This window comes from Xiphias gladius, chromosome 19 (assembly GCF_016859285.1).
Source record: "Xiphias gladius isolate SHS-SW01 ecotype Sanya breed wild chromosome 19, ASM1685928v1, whole genome shotgun sequence".
Taxonomy (NCBI): Eukaryota; Metazoa; Chordata; class Actinopteri; order Istiophoriformes; family Xiphiidae; genus Xiphias; species Xiphias gladius.
Genome location: NC_053418.1, coordinates 21084036 through 21103110, shown reverse-complemented (window position 1 = coordinate 21103110; position 19075 = coordinate 21084036). Strand labels below are relative to the sequence as shown.

Below are 19075 nucleotides of genomic sequence, written 5' to 3'. Positions count from 1 at the left end.
GCACGCTTTGCCAAATACAGGGAATATGTGGATGACGTATTTAGACACAACAAAACAAGCACTAATGGCCAGAAGAGTGCCGAAAAAGGTCAGACAGTGGTGGAATTTGTGTGCCTTGTTGTAATGCACCCTCATGACTCTGGCTGACTGACAAGTGCAGGCTATACTCAGAGTGTATGTCCGGACACATTTCCTGTGTGGTTTTCCTTTTGACTTCATAGTTTAAGATACATTTTTGTATGAGATTATGTTTGTTTCATTTTACTGGCATTTTTTAAAAATATATGTAAATAAACAAATAAAAATAAATATAACACTCACAAATCATCTCAAATGTATTTTATTCAGACTGGCAACAAGAGTCCTGGTGTATGTTACCAGATTAAAGAGCTGCAGTTTCTTGAGCTGCTAACAGCACACATAAATTACACTTAAAAATACAATATTTGCTGATAAATCACTTTGAAGCTGTGCATTCACACAAACAGTGGTACTTCTCTATATACAGTAACATACACTGGGTTAAACAAATAAACCACAAAAACCACCACGAAGCATGCCTTACTTGCACTGAGCTGTTTTTAAAGAAGGCACATGTAGAATATTCCTATCAGAAGTGTCCCAGTGTGTGTGCAGTTGACCAGCATAAACCCCTTTTTTTAAAATCCGTTTAAAAAAAAAAAAAAAAAAAAAAAGTATTAAAGAATCACCATCATTTTACTAAACAGTCTGTATGTTACTAACTCCTTGTGGCTCCTCGTTCTCTGCTATGTGTCCCAGAGATATTATCATCTGGTCAGGACAATTCCAATGCAAATTTAGGGAGCTTGTGGTCTAAAGAAACTATTACTTTACCATGACTCATCATGAACCATGTGTAGGGGGTGGTGAAAAAAAGACAAAACTGATATTGGAATAGCGACCATAGTGCTACCTTTGTATAATACAGTATGTCACAATATTCAGTTAAGAATTCAATAAATCACGATAAAAATGCAAACTCACGTTCATCAAATGGATTAAAAATGGTTGCACTGTTTGTTGACCAAAGGCCTAAATACAAAATATAATTATTCTCAAATATTTAAAATCTCAAGTTGTGTAAGATTTTGCTAATTCAACATATTTAGGGATATGATATACTGATACTGAAATTCTATCATGACAGCTTCACATGAGAGAATAACTGATAATAATGAATTGCCATCCAGCCCTAAATGTTTGCACATTTCTTCATTTGAGTTTTGTACCAATTTTTAAGTAAAGACAAAAAGAAAAGTGAAGAAAATGGTCAAACCCACGTAAAACAATTCAACAATGTGCCACAGGACAAAAAAACCGAACCCTGCAGTATATTCCACACAAATCTGTAATCTAGACAATGTGTGAACATGCTCAAGCTTGTAAACTATGAAAAGTACAAAAAAAAAATGTATACACAACATTTCAAATACATGCATGCTTTGTAATAATACATTAAACAATACTTCTTTGAAACCAATAACTTATTTTTGGATTACAATATGTTAGAATTGCAAATGCAACATGAAATCAAACAAATTTCTCGTTTTTTTTTTTTTTTTTTACCCGAGATTGATTTTACAAGACCATGACTCCTCTGAAAGAAGAAAAATGAGGCTTAAACACAGACCATCAGGCTCAAAATGTTGCTCTTAAATATTAATTTTGATTCCCAACAAACTCTTGCTATAAAAATACCGTATGTGCACTGCAATAACACACTTTGGTTAAAAGCATTCACTGACCAGCATTTATTTTTAAGAAAGGTTCCTGTTGCCTCAGATTGCACACAAATACTGTTGGATGTTAACATTAATTTGTCCCATTTGTTTTATTAAAGACCTAAACAAGTCTTAATTTTCCTATGCACGCTTCAAAATGAGGGTTATGCAAATAATAAAATTTTGATTGTTCAGAAGACTGAAAAATGTTCGTAAGGGAGAAGGAAAGGGGCAGGGATTTGACAAAGCCCAAAACAACCGTAACTAGGGCAAAATAAAACGTTCCCTCAAGCAACCTTTCAGTCCAATGAGGAAGGACATGTTTGTCCACCAAACCAAAGCACTAAGGACTAGTAAATGTTTTAAAACGATGCAACTTGTTCCATAATTTTGGTTTTGAAGAAAGCAGTCAGTGATTCTAATGTTATTGATATTTCATTCTGACAATTCACATTTTAAATATGAACAACTGTATTGACAATAAAGGCTTGGTAATGCTCCCTACAAAGCCTCATTTAAAGCCAGGCACATGTAAGAACAGCAGAAATCAAATCAAATCACAAGGCTATTAAGGCAAAAGGTGGATGCTGCAGTGGTGACGAGTTTTACAGTATACCTCCATAAGCAGCACAGAATAAACTCTGAAGTTTGACAACTTAAATAGACCAGCAAATTACTGAAAGAAAACCACAGAAAGAACAGCACCACTTGAGTTTCTACCTGAACTAAAACCAGCCTTTGCTGCAGACATCATTTAAATGACTACTGAAAAGAAGTTGTGGCCTTGTTGAGTCACATTCAAACAAGGAAAGGCACTTTTCAATTTACTGTTATTGTTTGGATCTGATATGGATCTTCAGTTTGACCCAGACTCTACAACTGTGGTTGATATTAAGTCCTCTTTTCTATTGTTGTTTACATCTAAACAGAAACTTATTATTCATTACTATATAATACAGTTGTCCTGTAAAACCAGTAGCCACCTATTTACCTTTATAAAAAAGCTAAACAAATGCATATCACTCCAATGCACTCAAGCGCCAACGTGAAGTCCTTTAGAGACTTTAGCCTTAAAATGTGTAATGTTACAATGCGATATGACTTGTCATTCTGCAAGCCACTGAAATGTCAGCGCCTGAGAGCAAATGATATACTTTCAAGTTAGAAGTAAAACCATTTTCCTTGTATATAATGTGTAGAAGTTTGGGAACATGTGTTATCCAAAAGTGGACTGAGTTGAAACCTGCAGAGCTTGACAGATGAAACTTGCAATTTTGAAAAAGGCATCTGAGCATATAGTTCATAAACATTAAAAATACAGCTTTAAGATGAAATTTCACAATAAAAGCACAGCTGAATGTCTGCTGTTGTTGTGTGCTGACTGACTATAATCAAGGGAAATGAACAGCTGCCTTCAGGTCGTCGTTCTCAGCCCTGTGGTCCAGCTGGTTCTGGAGCCGGATGACCTGCTCCAGCTCTCGGATCTGTCGGTCCGTTTTGTGGCTGACGAGTGTGCGGTAAAAGTGGACGGCAAACACAATAAAAACAATTCCAAATGGCACCATGATGCAAGTTGAAGCGATGGCTGCAGCCTCACCGGAACTTATGGTGCCATTCTTTTCTTCTGTGTTATTTTTGAGGGGTAAGAACTTCACCCAGCACAAGAGCATTACCTCTGTCAGGAAGAGGAGGGTGCCGATGACTGTGGAGAAAGCCCAGGCCAGTTCTATGTGGCGGTGCATGCGCTCGTGGGGAGACTCGTTGACGGAGTTGAGGTTGTGAACGTTGCTGACAGCTTCAAGATTAGGGAGGATGCAGGTGCTGATCATGAGGGCAAAGAGGTGTACTGCAACCAGAACCGTAGTGCAGGCACTGAAGGCTATGAGCAGCCCTGGGGGATACTTATGATCCGGCTCCAGCTGTACCTCCACCATGGCAACCTGTGAAAATCAAACAGGAAAGTATTTGCAACACAGTTTATAAGTGTATTTATAAAGAAAATGTTGATGGTTCTTTCATCTGTGTTATTATGAAATTTGTGTTTCATTCATTCAATTCCAAAAATAGGAAGTTTTGGAATTAAAATCTTATTCAAGCTGTTATCATTATCAAAGTGTCAGATAAGTCCGTACAAAGGCTGAAAACTGGGCTAGAACAAGTCAAGTCAAGGGCTAATACACTACTGAAAATATACTCTGTTCCACCTAATAGATGGATATAAATAACACTGTATATAATCCACCCTATACCATTTGAACTAGACAGCATCAGTAACACAATAAATATGGCTGTCGTGTTCACAGCACATGCACTATGACTATATATAATGCACTTCTTTCCACAATTGGATCCAAGATCAACCTTTGAGGGTACAGGTTTACTTCACTCGGTGCTGTATGTACAATAAAAAATGCCTAACTATGGCCATTTTGATCCCGGCTCACTTCCTTCCTGTTGATATCTCCACCATATATCAGAGGCAGCTATTAACAGTATATTAACTAAATGACATGTAACAATAAAATGCTGATTTATTGAATATTAAACAACATGAGACAAATATTTTTTTTTAACTTAAATAATCTTTAACTTCATACATCTTTGTGCCCGATATTAGCCTCTAGGCTTTTAGTTGATTATTGTAATGGCATCATAATTATTGGTGTGTTTTTTTTTGTTTTTTGTTTTTACGTTTCTGTGGACAACAGTCTTAGGCCTAAGCTTACTCTTCAACTTTTTGTATTTTAAGCTTTTAAACTACTTGTTGGTCTACTTGTTGCGGCGGAAGATGAGACCCGGACTTGAGGGCGAACCGGCGGGTCCCCCGAAGTTCACACAAACTGCTTATCTCCCTGGGCCCGTTAGTGTAGCGCCGTTGCACCGAGAGATATATCTCACGCGTGATTACACGGGCTGATTGCCGTTTTGCCTCGGATACTGTGGCCTTTTCGTTGTCACGTACTCAGTTCACTGTCGTTGCGGAAATAAAACTGTCGCCAATAGTAATGGTTAGCGCACAGGAGCCGTCATTAGGCCTGTATGGTGTCAGACCCGCCGCAGCCCTTGAAAACAATCATCTGCGTCACATACGTATCTGCGGCTCCTGCCGGTGGCCTACATTTAGCGTGCATTCGTGTATCTATGTTGGGTTCAGTGCGACAAGAACCAGTGAAGTCGAAGCAAAAACTCACCATTGCGAAGCCCGACAACAGAGCTGAAGTGCGACTGGTGGCTTTTAATTTGGCCCGACTCAAGTAAAGTTTTCTCCACGACAGAGCCTGCAAGGAGTGCTCGTTCAAGCTCATACCGAAAGTTGTTCCAAGTGACCCGTTTTTATTTGTTGAAACAATTACAAAGCCTCAAACCGGATGGATTTACAGTACGATGAAATGCGCACGCAGAAACGAGGTCCCAATGAGGCAACACCTAGCAGCGCTAGACACAGAAAGCTATCTCAAAACTATGCCAAAACTTTCCTGCAGCAGCTGACTGCCTGTCAGAGTCTATCAGGAAACACAAGATACCCACAATCCAACGCTCGTCGCAGGCGCTGCAGGAGCTCGCCTCCTTGCCAGTGACAGACGGTGTTCGTCATGGAGCGGGTTGGTATTTTCCTTTACGCATAGAATGTCTTCAGCATAAACCCAAATTATGCAGTTGACTTTTGTGCGACTTTTAGTGGCTGTCCACTGACGCCCACGCTAGCGCCTGTATGTGTTTGTAGTGGCAGTGTTTCCTGGATTTACTGTCAGCAGTTTTTAAATGACACTGGCGAAATTGAGCTCAGACCAAAAATCAGAGAAATTAAGCTAAAACTATACATGAATCTAACTGGTAAAGTCTGGTGATGTCTTTCAGTTAGTTGTCATTGCCATCAAGTAGAAAAAGCTTACAAAAGAGTGATTTATTTACATGGCAATAGTGATTTACATTACATTTACATTTACTTCAAGTGAGTACTAAGCACTAAATCTGTTCAATGAGACAAAGTGAAAGGAGATCAGGTGAGGAAGTGACCAAAAGTGCACAGCGAGTGCTAGTTAGGCATGTTGGGGTGTTAGAGGTGTTAGGAAAGGAGGGACTCTCGGAAGAGATGAGTCTTCAAATGATTCTTGAAGATAGAGCGGGACGCCCCTGCTCTTATAACAATTGGTAGCTTGTTCCACCATCAGGGAACCACAAACAAGAACAGTCTTGACTGTGATAGCCTTGTGTGCAGGGATGGCAATGCCAGACAACGTTCCCTGGAGGAACGCAGTGGCCGAGGAGGAGGATAAGCCTGTATGATTGAGTTCAAGTAGGTAGGTACAGACCCAGAAGTCACTCTGCATTGGTGACTTGATGTTGATTTGGGCTGCCATGGGTAGCCAGTGGAGATCGATGAGCGGTGGCGTGACACGTGCCCTTTTAGGCTGATCGAAAACAAGACGTACTGCCACGTTCTGGACCATCTGTGAGGGTTTCACCGTGCATGAAAGGACACCCGCTAGAAAGGCATTGCAGTAGTCAAGGCAAGAGATAACCATGGTCTGTTCCAAGAGTTGGGTGGCATACTGAGTCGGTAATTTTCCTCGTGTTTTATAGTGCAAATCGGCACGACCAAGAGACAGGTGCGACATGGTCAGAGAAGGACAGCTGGTCATCAAACATGACACCCAGGTTTCTTGTGGCTTTGGTTGGGGTAAGAGATGAAGAGGCGATTTTGATGTTGATATTGTGATGCAGAGATTGGTTGGCTGGGATAACTAAGAGTTCAGTCTTAGATAGGTTTAGTTGAAGGTTTAAATGAAGCATTCCTTCATCCATGTGTATATATCTGGTAGACAAGCTAAATCCGTGCCGAGACAGGTATAGTTGGGTTTCGTCTGCCTACCGGTGATATGAGAAACCATGTGAGCGGATACATGGACCGAAGGAGGGGGTGTATGTTGCAAAGAGAAGTGGCCCCAGCACCGAGCCTTGGGGCACCCGTGTGGGGAGGGGATGAGGTAAGGACATATGTCTTTGCCATGACACATTGAAGGAAACCCCAGTGAGATAGGATTCAAACCAATAAAACACTTTGTCTGAGATGCTTATATTGTTTTAAAGAGAATAAAGTAAAATATAGAAAAGCGGAGTAAAAATATATTATGTTTTATATGTGCTTTTCTGTGTGTGCAAACATAGATGCATGCATGTGTTTCCCATTACCTTAGGGAAAACTCCACTCACTACAGAGGCACAGGAGAAGTACATTTTGTAGGCTACTTTGGTACATTCCTCAAAGATTAACCATAACAGTCATTTAACTTTTAAAATTTGGTTGTGTACTGTTTCCAATTCTAATTTTGAGCACTGATCTCACTGCCACCAACAACTTTGCAGATCTGCTACTCCCTCATATCCTGTAATACGGTACCTCTGGTGGACTCAAACCATCTATCACAGCCTAGATTTAGTCAGGTTTCACCAGAATCTGAAGGGATCACAGGCAGAAAAATTAATGGGGCCCTTACAACAGAGTGCAGCAGTAAGAGAGCGTGCATACCTAGTCAACAGACCCTGTATTAAATAAAATAATAGCCAAAAAGAAAATCTCTTTTCATACTAGGTATATGAATTCCTGAAATAAATGTTTTAAATTCTCCTTTACATGGACATTTCCTTGACATGGTTGTCATACAACTGTGTCACTGCACAAGATGTTTTCCCGAACTGTAAGCCATAGTCTCATTCTTGATACTACCACCAGATGCCGCCAAAGCACGACATTTTCAAACCATAAACACAGTGGCTTTCACACGATTCGTTTATGAAATCACTCTCATTATATTACGAGGTCCAGTCCTGAGTAAGCCAGTGGCACACCTCTTGTTGTGTTGCCTCTGTACTCAAGTGCATTAGATCTGAAATGAAGCAAGGTTACAGTGCTGACTCTCAGCTTTGTTCTGACGGTGTGTATCCAAATCAGATGAACAGTGGGAGTGTAATGATTGTAAACGCTTTTATTTTCAGTGGACTAAAACGAATTGGACAAATAAACCAGGGTCCTCATGTTCAGCATCTGGTGGCAAATCTCTACACCTGAAATGCTGTGTTTGAATGTCCTGCAGTCGTCGTCAGATCTTGCTCTAGACCCCACCTAAAACACATGCTCAGGTGGACTGAGGTCAGGTGACTGACTGCCAGTCAAAATTCATTGCACTGTTTGGCCGTTAAGCTGTAACTTGTAGAAAGCATGAATAATCATTACTGACACCATGCCTGTCAGGCTACACATAATGTCCAGTAAACGTATTCAAAACCGTGTCGCCTCAGTATAAGACCATTAGTAAACTACTAAGCCATTGAGGATTAAGTTATTAGATAAATCAAATTAACCTTTGAAGAATTTAACCTGTACCGTCACCCACACGTCCAACAAAAGCCAGCAGAAGCAAACACGGACGTGTGTTGGAGTGAACGTTCTTGTCTTACCTGATTATCTTGATTTCCTGTTGCGTCGATGCTGCATTTACGTCGCACGTCAATAAGCGTTGCAACGTATGGCGAGGTTCTTGCGACGCTATACAGCGCCGAAACCTTTATATCCACCTTACCATTTATCTTACCTTACTGTTTCACATACCCTTTAACATTTGAAATGTGTAAGTGCCGTTATTGCTTTCACGGTCGACTGGTATTTTGTAGCCTGAACCCTGTGGATGGTTTTAGGAAGTAGAACGCTGGTGTTTACCATGGTTATTGAACGCAGCACAGTGAACATCGCTAGCAGCTGCCCGCGTCGTTGGTATGGGGGGGAGCCGATCCGATCCGAGCCGAGCCGATCCGAGCCGAGTCGAGTTGGAGGAGCCTTGTTCAGCCATGTTAGTTTTCTCTGCTATTCACAAACGATGAGAGAGAGGAACCATGGCCTTGTCATTGAGCGGAGACGAAGAGGAGTATGATTCAGAGTCTGAGCAGGTCAGAGCTCCTACGTTTCATAATGTGACCTCTCCGTGTGCGTGACTGCTTAGAGTGAGCTGTGTGAAAGAAAGCCTTTTGTGAGCTGAGTGGTGTTTTTCTTCGGTTGCTTCAGGTTCACGTTTGGTTTTCGCCCGCTCCTCTTCTTCTCTGTATTTTAGTCGAGTTGAGGGGAGAAATGTTAACCACAACCATAACAGTTAACCGGGTTATGGAGAGGAATACCCGACTAAAATTTAACACATAGCACAGGGTTAAACGGAGTCGAACTGCTTATCAGAATTGTTACCCTGCCCGTCCAAACACACCGTGTCCTGTCTTCCTTGGACACCATCGATATCACGTTTGCCACAACTGACCCATTTTCTACTGACCACCTCTTAACACAGAGCACTTTCATCCGGTAATGTTACAAATTCGTGGCTGTGGCCAGAACCCCAGTGTCCTCCATTAGCTGTGAGGCTAACCAACTTTAGCTGGTATAAGATGTGACTTACTCATGTACACTAACCTCCCATATTTGCTCTTAGATAAAAGCTTTTCTTGCGATTAATTCCCTCATACTCCGTAAACTTGCCCCACCACTCTGTGCCTTTAAGAAGGCTTTAGGCAAAATGTTGTTGAAGCAGGGACTGAGGAGGGGGATGGGGAGAGGGAACAATGAAGCGGCTCTACTTCTGTTGGACTCCCAAACTGGGGTCTGGTGACCCCGTCGAACCCCCGGTAAAATTTTGGTTGTTTTGATATAAACTATATTTCGTCCACATGTTTTCCACCAGGAGGAGGACTATACAATGCTGATGATTTTGGTCAGATGTCACACTCAACATATTGTCTTCTGAAGTTCCTTAGGACAAAGTTTTAATGTGATATGAAGCCCATCTCTAGTGGGGGCCACAGTATGAATGCTTTCTAACACGGGGCTTTTATGGGATATTGCAAAAAGTCTCCATTAGACGCTTGTCCTGTACTAATTCAGGAGAAATGTTGACATGAGCCAGCTCCTTGTGCTTGCACAATGTTAATACTCACACCAGCCATTAACAGTTCCTCAGCAGAGGGTATTTTGACCTCTTCTGTTGTGACACATTGTTGGAGACAGTAACAAACACCTATATTTATGTGGAAGACCACCGTACATGAGCAGCAGATGGTGAGCCTTGTGACTCCCTTCCAATTGAAATGCACGTTGAAGCTGAGTCAGAAAACTGCACTCAGAATATAGGCCATGGTTTTTTTTGTTTTTTTTTGTTTTTTTTTAACATGCCTCAGTATTGAATCCCAAATTCCTGACACATTACTGCACAGCGTTACAGTAAAGACGGGTCAGGTGATAGTTGCTTTGGTGATCACACTCTGAAAAGTGGCTGGGTCTGCTTTTATTTATTTATTTATTTATTTATTCATTTATTCATTCATTAATTTTTGGTAGCTGTAGCAGTCCTCTCTTTGATGTCTCCCTCCCATATTTACCTGGTAGTCAGATGGATTTATGGAAAGCTGTCCGATGGGTTTTAGCCCAGTGTTGACTAAATGCTCCATCAGGAACAGCAGGCAAAGAACAACCTATTGTGTTTGGGGGAAAAAAACATACTATTTATTCTTACTACTATATTACTATTATATCACTATTATTAGGAACTCAGTTATCTGAAGCTATAGATTTCAAAAACATCTCTTTCCAAAAAACAGTTTGTGGTAAACATGAAGGAATATGTTGTTATGAAGTTGTCCTGACAAAATCAGGACAACATTAATGACCGACTGAGTTGGTTCTTTTTTCATAATCAACAGATTCAGGACTGGTGTCTTTTCCCTTTGTAGGTAATATCATTCAGAAAGCATTAGTCTAGATTGTCGTTAGCATACAATGTCTTGTTAACGTCTTGTAAACCTGTCCATAGCGCTCCAGAATTGCTATTCAGAAATGTAATCAACATGCACTTGAAATCTATTTTGATAAAATGCTTATGTTTTATAAATATGAATTGAATGGCAATTGCTCAAAGAGCTACATTCATCAGTGGTATGTGGGCAGTGTGTAGCTACCGGTTATACAATAAGAATAACACTGGAAAAGTGTTCACAGCCTCACACTAAATCATAACTTCCACCATGAGCTTTTTTTTTTTTTTTTTTATCCATCTCTTGCAGTCCTCTGTTCAAACAGTTGCCACCAGCAAGGCAAACGTGTTGCCAAGGTAACCTCTCCTACTAGAACAAGAATCACTGTAATAGTCTATGATTTTTCTTATTTTCATGATGTTTTACAATGCTGCCATGGCAACAGGGACGAGACAAAAAATGATTATGAGGAAAATCACGATGTTTTTTTTTTCCCCTGGCGAATTTGTAGGAAGCGTTTTAATCATCATGTTACCTTTTCTTTCATTTACTCCCATGAGTGTCACATACAGTATATGTGCGTGATTTACCAGAAAGATCAGAGCACAAGAAGTGGCAGTTGCAGGGCAGGATTGGATCTGATAACTTCTGCAACCATTTAAGTTGATGCCATTTTAGATTATAATATCTACAGCTGAAACAATTAGGCAATAAATTGATTACCTTATGGTAATTGTGATGGGCTATTTTTACAATTTTCTGAAATTTTACAGACTAAATAATTAATCTATTAATTTCGAAGGTAATCATCAGATTAGTAATAATGAAAATAATTGTTTGTTTGAGCCCGACAAATATTTGTCCACCTAAATGTCACTATATGTCTTGTGTCCACTTGTATAGCAACTAATTTGATAAATTAATAATTGATTTAGTAATTTTTTTTAAGCAAAAATGCCAAACATTGGCTGTTTCCAGCTTCTAAAATTTTTCAAAATGTGATGCTTTTCTTTGTCATACATGACAGAAAACTGAATAGCTCCAGATTTTGGACCATTGGTTTGACAAAACAAGACATTTGGAGATGTCACCTTGGCCTGTCAACAGGGTTCTTTTACAATTTTCTGACATTTTGTAGACAAACTGACTAATCAATGAAAATAAACATTGGTTGCAGCCCATTATGCTTGGTGCAGATGTGTAAAGTCAGTCCTTTTACTAGTACCTGTTTCCTTGTGTCTCCATTCTCTGAAGGAGTTGTAAAATCCCTTTTGACTTTCACAGGAAAGAAATATGCAGAGTTAGAAAAGAGCTACAACTAGAAATTCAAAATTGGCTAGGATTTGTCAAACAGCAGCAGGAATAGCCTATTATGACTAAAATTTAAAAAATGTATATTGTGTTGATGTAACGTTATCAGGCATATTTTCAGCAGCTCGATACAGATGAGCAGACTTGTATTACAGTGTGTTGCACTCATCATTTTGCTTAAAGACCCTTGTGGCAATGTACGACACAATTGTTGTTTCCAGATACAAACTTGTCATCTTCCACTGATAGATTTGACCAAAATTTTGCATCTTTATCTCACTTTCACTTTCACTATTTGTCTTCCAGCAGCGGGCGGCCAACCGGCCGAAGCCCAAGATGGGGACGACGTCAGCCGTTAAGCTGCCGTCCAACCGCAGCTCGTCTGGTGCCAGACGCAGGAGGACACGCTGCCGAAAGTGCGAGGCGTGCCTCCGAACCGAGTGTGGAGAGTGTCACTTCTGCAAGGACATGAAGAAGTTCGGAGGGCCGGGGCGCATGAAGCAGTCCTGCATCATGAGACAATGCATTGCGGTGAGTTAGTACTATGAGAATTGTAGATATTATAAATATTCAGAATATATTTTTAGGGAGCATTCGCCACAGTCTAAAGGAAGTTTTAGAAATTGCAAGCTTGTGTTAGCTCTCACAGTGTCTCTTCATCACAACATAGTTCATTGATGTTAAATGTATTTATTCCTACTTTTATGTTTGTTCTTGATCCCTGTAGCCCGTCCTGCCACACACGGCCGTGTGTGTGGTGTGTAAAGAGGCAGGGAAGGAGGACACACTGGAGGAAGAGGAGGACAAGTTCAACTTTATGCTGATGGAGTGCTCTATCTGCAACGAGATCGTCCATCCCAACTGCCTCAAGGTACATAGGGCCAGGCTGTGAACAGTTGAACAACTCCACTGCAGAGAAGTCATTCACACAGTGACTCATCTGTGTTAAACTAGTGAGCCAGCATTCCCAGGTTATCGTAACATAATGTGACACAGATGGTTAGACTGTAGTCACTGAAGGTAACTGGATGTGGAAACGGTGTTGTTTATATAACTCTGAATACAATCATTATTATGTGGTTCAGAGGTTTTAATGACTCAAGCACGACAATATCATGTTAAAGGATTTGAGTCCCACCACATGCTCAAGAAAAAGAGTAATCAGGGACAAAAACATTCACTAAATTACCAAAAATTGGGCTCATTGCCTTTTAAAGGATGTGTGAATGTAGACTTTTCTAGTTGAATTGCCAAAGACATTTCATGAGGAATGGGCAAAACAAAATGTAAAGCAGCACAAACCATTTCTGTAACCGCTATGTCAAAAACACAACAGGTCGTCGTTAGCATAGGCCTGGTCAAACCAGTTTTTCAAACATACACTGGCTAGTTGTGTTGCAGCATGAAACAACTAAGATATTATAAACACCTTTTCCAGTTTTATACATAACACACGAGAATTTAAACATTACAGCCATTCAAAGGTGCATATTTAAGCTCCTCAAGCAGGAGTCTTTAACTCTACTTCCCTCTTCTATTCAATGCATGAAGCAAGAGTCTGCATGTTGACTATGGCTGAGGTTAAACTTAGCTGACCTGCCTAACAGACACACGTCACAACATTCACTTTCACTTCCCGTGCCTTGTTTGTGTTACACTGTACATAGGGATCCGTTAAGGCTTGTTGGTCTTGTTGAAATCTGACTTGTTTTCTCATCGGTTTATCAGGTGAGCGACGCCCCAGGAGTGGTGAACGATGAACTCCCTAACTGCTGGGAATGTCCCAAATGCAACCATGCTGGGAAAAGTGGAAAAGTGAGTTAAAAAATGTGTCAATCAACATGTTTAGATTAAGTAACAGCTCACTCAGCGTGTATTGCAAGTATTTTCAGATTTTGCAAGATTATTATAAAGCAAGATTTTTGAGGTTTTTTGAGTTTTGGTATTATTGGTAGATAAGTAGTTTTGCATTATTGCTTTCTTTATTTCAGTTTGTGTTTTCAGCTTGCTACTTCCTGTTTATACCTTTCTAGGTTGTGTAAGTCATTCACATGTGACTGTTTGACACAGAAGCAGGAAACTACTGACATACTATGCGTTTCTAGTTTTAGTTACAGTGATGAGTTTATTAAACCTTAGTTACACTTGTAGCACTGTTGGTTTTCCTTGTCGCCCTAGACTAAAGGTATAAAGTTGTCTCGCAAATTTTGTCCCCTTTGGTATTGAAGCAAAAAAGGGGTCCAGGCTTCAAGTATGCCTCCAACCTCCCTGGCTCTCTGCTGAGGGAACAGAAGCCTGTGAAGGAGGAGGGAGATGCTTCTTCTGCAGCCAAGAGGAGACCAGACAGAGAGGAGACTCCCAGGTACAGACCCGAGGAGTCTCTCCACCGACAGCCACCACTGCTCTCCCCCAACAGCCTGCCCAGACCCAGGCCTGAGGACAAACTGAGGAAGAAGAGGAAGCTGTTTGATGATGATGAGGAAGAGGATCTCAGTGTGAGGAAGAAGGTTTGTATTATTTACAGAGTGACGGATATTTTTTTAAACATTATAAATCCAAGTTTTTGAGGGTAATTTTTCTTGTACCAAACCACAGTAAGTTATGTAATTCCCATTTTTTTCCTTCAGGAAAAGTCAGATGATCCTTATTTATCCAAACTTCTGCACCAAATAAAGACAGAAGAGGAAGATGAAGATGTATATGAGGAGGAGGATGAAGAAGGAAGGGAGCCTCACTTCCGAAATAGTGTAGACAGGAAAGGGCGTTTCGGAGACGCTGAAGAAGAAGGGGATGACAAGGACTCCAAGAATGAAATTTTGAATCCGTGCATTAAAACACCTGTTGGAGACAGTGACCAGTCTCACTGCAGCTCTCCGCAGGCTGGCCCCAGCAGTGAGGGCGGAAGCGAGACCCAGGAAAAAGGTCCGCGTCCAAAAGCTCGCCGTAAGCGCCGTTTACCTAACAGGGAGCTTAGCCGGGAACTGAGCAAAGCACTGAACCAGGAAATTCAAAAGACGGAGGACTGCCTGGCCAACGAGAATCGCCAACCCCTCAAGGTAGAGCCGGAGACAGAAAACGAGGAACCCAAGAGGTTGTTCCGCAACAGCAATGAACTGGGGGATCAGAGGCCCCACCTCAAGACCAAAGAGATGAATGGGACCCCGTGGGAGCTGCGGCACTTCTACCCAAGTCAGATCACTCCGCTGGGCTTCAACAGGAGCACCCCAACCAACCGGCCGGTGCCCCCGCGCTCCCCACCCAAGTGTGTCCAAATGGAGCGGCACGTCATTCGCCCCCCCCCAATAAGCCCACCTCCTGACAGACTGCCTCTAAAAGATGGTAAAACGCACGTCATACAGCGCGAGGTCTGGATGAAGATCTTTCGCTATCTCACACACCAGGAGCTGTGTGTCTGCATGAGAGTTTGCAAGACGTGGAACAGATGGTAAATGCACAGCACAGACTTAAAATGGCACGTTTACATTGTTATATTCAACATCACAATAGAGAAATATTGCTGACAAATGCACAAAGTTTCTTTATTAAGTGTGAAAGCGCAATTAGAGCTTGTTCTTTTGGGTGGTCTGCTTTGACAGTTTAACATGCAACACAAATCTTTGTTTCTGATGTCTAGGTGTTGTGATAAGAGACTTTGGACAAAGATCGACCTGAACCGCTGCACCTCCATCACTCCACTCATGCTAAGCGGGATCATCCGCCGACAGCCAGTTTCCCTAGACCTCAGCTGGACCAACATATCCAAGAAACAATTAAGCTGGCTTATTAATAGATTACCAGGTACGAAACTCTGATTCTTGATCTATTAACAAGGAAAATTTCTTCTTTTTTTTTTTTTTTTTGGGTTTCACTTGCTCTCTATCGGTATTTTAAAGTTCTGCTGTGTCTTTCAGGTCTGCGAGTGTTAAAGTTATCGGGGTGTTCTTGGGCTGCTGTATCTGCACTCTGCACCTCCAGCTGCCCTCTGCTGCGCACCCTGGATGTCCAGTGGGTGGAGGGACTTAAAGACGCACAGATGAGGGACCTCCTCTCACCCCCCACAGACAACAGACCAGGTAACTCAGTGGGCCAACAGCACAAGCGCTGCCATGTATGGGGGTTTTGCTCCTCTCTCCCATGCTGTAATATATGAATGCACTGTGGTGCCTATTTTGTGACACTTTTGAGTAGAACTGTTAACATTAACGTAGCTGCTCATCCCATTATGTAAGGGTTACGTTATCAGTTCAATGACGTAAAATTATTTTGGAGAAAAAACTCAGTTCAAGTGGGTGAGTTGCTAGAGTTTCCTGCTGGTGGTGGATTAGTCATAGTGGTTAACTTTGCACATGTTATGTACCCAGTTCACACTCCAAATTATTGCTCCTTTTTGTAAACCAGAGATAATTTTTAGTGAAAAAAACTTTATCGACGGTTTTTTTTCCCGTACACCTCCTTCAGTCTTTAGGTTTCAGGGCTAAAACATAGCTTTAAAAACAGTGTTTATTGCAAGTAAGAAAATAATGCGAGGGACTCCTTGCATTAAGACATCCTTGATATCCTTGTAGACTATCATGCACCATCACAAAATACAAAAATTAATCGGTGATGTTCTTCATGCCACTGACTGACAGGTCAACTGGATAACCGCTGCAAGTTGCGGAATGTGGAGAACCTGCGGCTAGCGGGGCTGGACATCACCGACACGTCTTTACGTCTCATCAGTCGGCAGATGCCTTTGCTGTCCAGGCTGGACCTGAGCTACTGCAACCATATCAACGACCAGTCAGTCAACCTACTGACAGCAGCAGGGACCACGACCAGAGACTCTCTTACAGAAATCAACCTGTCTGGTGAGAACTGGGACCTGAGGAATACACAGGCACAATTGCGGGAGTTTCAGGGTTGTAATTACATACAGATGTGACACTTTGCAGGCAAAGAAGGTATATCATTGCTGATTTTAATCACGGAATAACTTGAACGCGGTGAGCTGCTCTTCATTGATCCGAGAAATTACATTTCGACACTCATGACCTATCAGGAACAGTAAATTAAGTGAACATACTGAGATTAAGACAAAAAAATAAATTCCAAAAAAATTAGTGAATGTAAACTTCGATTGACATTTTTTTGTGATGTTTTGACTTAATAAATCACTTCTTGAAGTGTTATGTTCAGGTTGGGTGGAGCTATGCCACAATTACTTAAGGTCACCAAACTAAATGAACCAATCAGAATGACTGACAGAGAGCTGACAATCAAGCACAGCCTGGAAACACCCACACACAGTCTTCAGAAGAAACACCTGTGAGGTTTACCTCTTTGGGCTAGTAAATTACAAATTGAAAAACAATATTTTCCTTTTTACAGGCAATTCCAAAATAGCTCAAATTAGATCTCAGTGTTTCTTGGGCTCAGCTTAACTGTGGCACTGGGAGTTATTTAAATACATCTTAAAATTAGGTGGCATCACACAAACAAGGAGAATGGTTTGCAAAATCTGTTACTTATACCATGCAACCCCTCTTGAATGGAATGTAGTTGACAGTGAAAGTTGTAGCTGCCTGTCATCATTGTAAATAAGTTGTAAATGAACTGAGTCTGCCTACTGGGGCCGGTTTCAGTAGAGCCCATGGGAAAACTTGTGCTTTTCTTGACGTTATACATCAAGAAAAGAGAAGAAAATTAAATGATTTTCAGTAAATTTTTCTACACACATCCCTTTTAAATATCAGGCTTGTGACTGATTATTGTTCTCTCTGCTTCCTTTTAGTTTGTAACCGGGTCACAGACCATTCCCTAAACTTTTTCAAGCGATGTGGAAGCATCTGTCAGATAGACCTTCGCTTCTGCAAGCAGGTGACCAAGACTGCCTGCGAAAGGTTCATCGCAGAGATGTCTGTGAGCGTACCATTTAGACTGAAAGAGGACAAACTGCTGCAGAAGGCAAGCTAGTTCCTAACAGGACACAAATGATTGAAAGACTGTCTTTGCACTTAATGGAACCATTTGTTTCTTTTTAAACTGGTCTCTAGGATAAGTCTCTGTGTCAGTGTCATGGTAAACAAATTTGAAATGAGAGACAGATTTCTGGATGGAGAACTTTGATGTACTCTAATGTAGGGAGGTGATAAACATTCACCAGACGGACAAAGAGGAAACGCCATGCATGTATTTGTTTTGAGATTGTACTTTTATAAAGACGTGCTTGTAATTGACGGTTGGTTTGTTTATTTTTAATCTTTAAATATTTGAAAAGGCAGTATTTTTTTATACAAGCATAATTTCATGAGTTTACAGTGTCTCAGGAGCTAAATGTCACAGAGAGACTGTCCGGCATGTGAACGGAAATTTGTCCCCTTCCTCAGTCTACCTTCAAACGACAGTGTCTCCTATGTGCCAAAATCTGGATTTGAAATCAATGAAATTTATCAGTATCAGAAAAAATAACATGTATGTACAGTAATAAATATCTGACAAAATTATTGTGAGTACTTCCCAAAAATTTCACAAATGATAAAACAGAGTAAACAAATTTCATATTCCCGTTGCACCCTCATGTCTTCAGTTACCTTAATACTTTTATGAACTGTTGAGTGTTGGTGTTTAATGGGGTTTTCATCAGCGTTTCAACATTAATTTATTTATTTTTTTAAAATCAGTTTGTATTTATTCATTTATTCAGTAATTTCACATTGATGTGTCACAGAGCTGGGTCAAATAATGCTTGCAAATAATTTATCAGGGTTGTTTGAGCCTGTCACAGCATTGGTGGGTTTAACACCCAAAAGCCAGTAGCAGGAATTTGACAGTAACAGGAAACTTGTGACTTACAACTTACTTGACATTGGATTTCTCTAATGCAGTCAACCCCTCATATCTGGTTTTCTATACAGGTTTATATAATGAAGACCTTTGCAAATAACTCATTTGCATACATCTAAAAACAAAAAAACTCCATACAGTAGGTGTTGTGTGTATTTCGGGTCGTGGTGTATTCTATCACCTCAAGTGAATGTGATTATGTTTATATTTGTAAATCCAAATACTAAGTGCTAATATGCATTAAAAGAATTTCATTTGTATTATCATTGAGTCTTCATTTTTCTTTGTCATATTCTGTCAGAACTAAAAGATGCAAAGTTGATTTGTTCTGAGGCATATTTAGCAGTGGTCCTGATCTTTTTTGGCTTGAAGCCCCTTAAAATTAGCCAATGTCTGATAATGACATC

At 40.7% G+C, this 19075-nt stretch overlaps 2 protein-coding genes across 10 annotated transcripts; one reads left to right on the top strand and one right to left on the bottom strand.

Annotated features, from left to right (window-relative positions):
- Window positions 1–334: 334 nt before the first annotated feature.
- Window positions 335–8559, bottom strand: LOC120805097 (calcium release-activated calcium channel protein 1-like). Of its 6 annotated transcripts, none has more exons than XM_040154968.1 (2): window positions 8461–8559; window positions 335–3682 (listed from the first exon to the last, which is right to left on the bottom strand). In XM_040154968.1, the coding sequence occupies exons 1-2, from the start codon at window positions 8488–8490 to the stop codon at window positions 3134–3136; spliced, it is 579 nt and encodes a 192-aa protein (XP_040010902.1). In that variant the 5' UTR covers window positions 8491–8559; the 3' UTR covers window positions 335–3133. The 6 variants fall into 6 exon arrangements, with proteins under 6 accessions (XP_040010902.1, XP_040010906.1, XP_040010904.1 ...); XM_040154972.1 differs by lacking the exon at window positions 8461–8559 and adding an exon at window positions 8202–8250; XM_040154970.1 differs by lacking the exon at window positions 8461–8559 and adding an exon at window positions 8106–8188.
- kdm2ba (lysine (K)-specific demethylase 2Ba) lies at window positions 5236–18389 on the top strand. Of its 4 annotated transcripts, none has more exons than XM_040154966.1 (10): window positions 5236–5344; window positions 12150–12374; window positions 12571–12714; window positions 13572–13658; window positions 14063–14350; window positions 14471–15288; window positions 15478–15641; window positions 15755–15916; window positions 16475–16693; window positions 17617–18389. In XM_040154966.1, the coding sequence occupies exons 1-10, from the start codon at window positions 5336–5338 to the stop codon at window positions 17796–17798; spliced, it is 2298 nt and encodes a 765-aa protein (XP_040010900.1). In that variant the 5' UTR covers window positions 5236–5335; the 3' UTR covers window positions 17799–18389. The 4 variants fall into 4 exon arrangements, with proteins under 4 accessions (XP_040010900.1, XP_040010898.1, XP_040010899.1 ...); XM_040154964.1 differs by lacking the exon at window positions 5236–5344 and adding an exon at window positions 8487–8687 and having other exon boundaries at window positions 12153–12374; XM_040154965.1 differs by lacking the exon at window positions 5236–5344 and adding an exon at window positions 8487–8687 and having other exon boundaries at window positions 14072–14350.
- The last annotated feature ends 686 nt before the right edge of the window (window positions 18390–19075 follow it).

Excerpts from the sequence above, each read along its gene's own strand:
- LOC120805097 (XM_040154967.1), bottom strand. The coding sequence starts at position 5,047 with ATGAGCTTGAACGAGCACTCCTTGCAGGCTCTGTCGTGGAGAAAACTT. Across the intron at positions 3,683-4,933 it reads TGTTGTCGGGCTTCGCAATG|GTTGCCATGGTGGAGGTACA; the intron begins GTGAGTTTTTGC and ends TGATTTTCACAG.
- kdm2ba (XM_040154963.1), top strand. The coding sequence starts at position 8,634 with ATGGCCTTGTCATTGAGCGGAGACGAAGAGGAGTATGATTCAGAGTCT. Across the intron at positions 14,351-14,470 it reads ATCTCAGTGTGAGGAAGAAG|GAAAAGTCAGATGATCCTTA; the intron begins GTTTGTATTATT and ends TTTTTCCTTCAG. Across the intron at positions 15,289-15,477 it reads TGCAAGACGTGGAACAGATG|GTGTTGTGATAAGAGACTTT; the intron begins GTAAATGCACAG and ends TCTGATGTCTAG.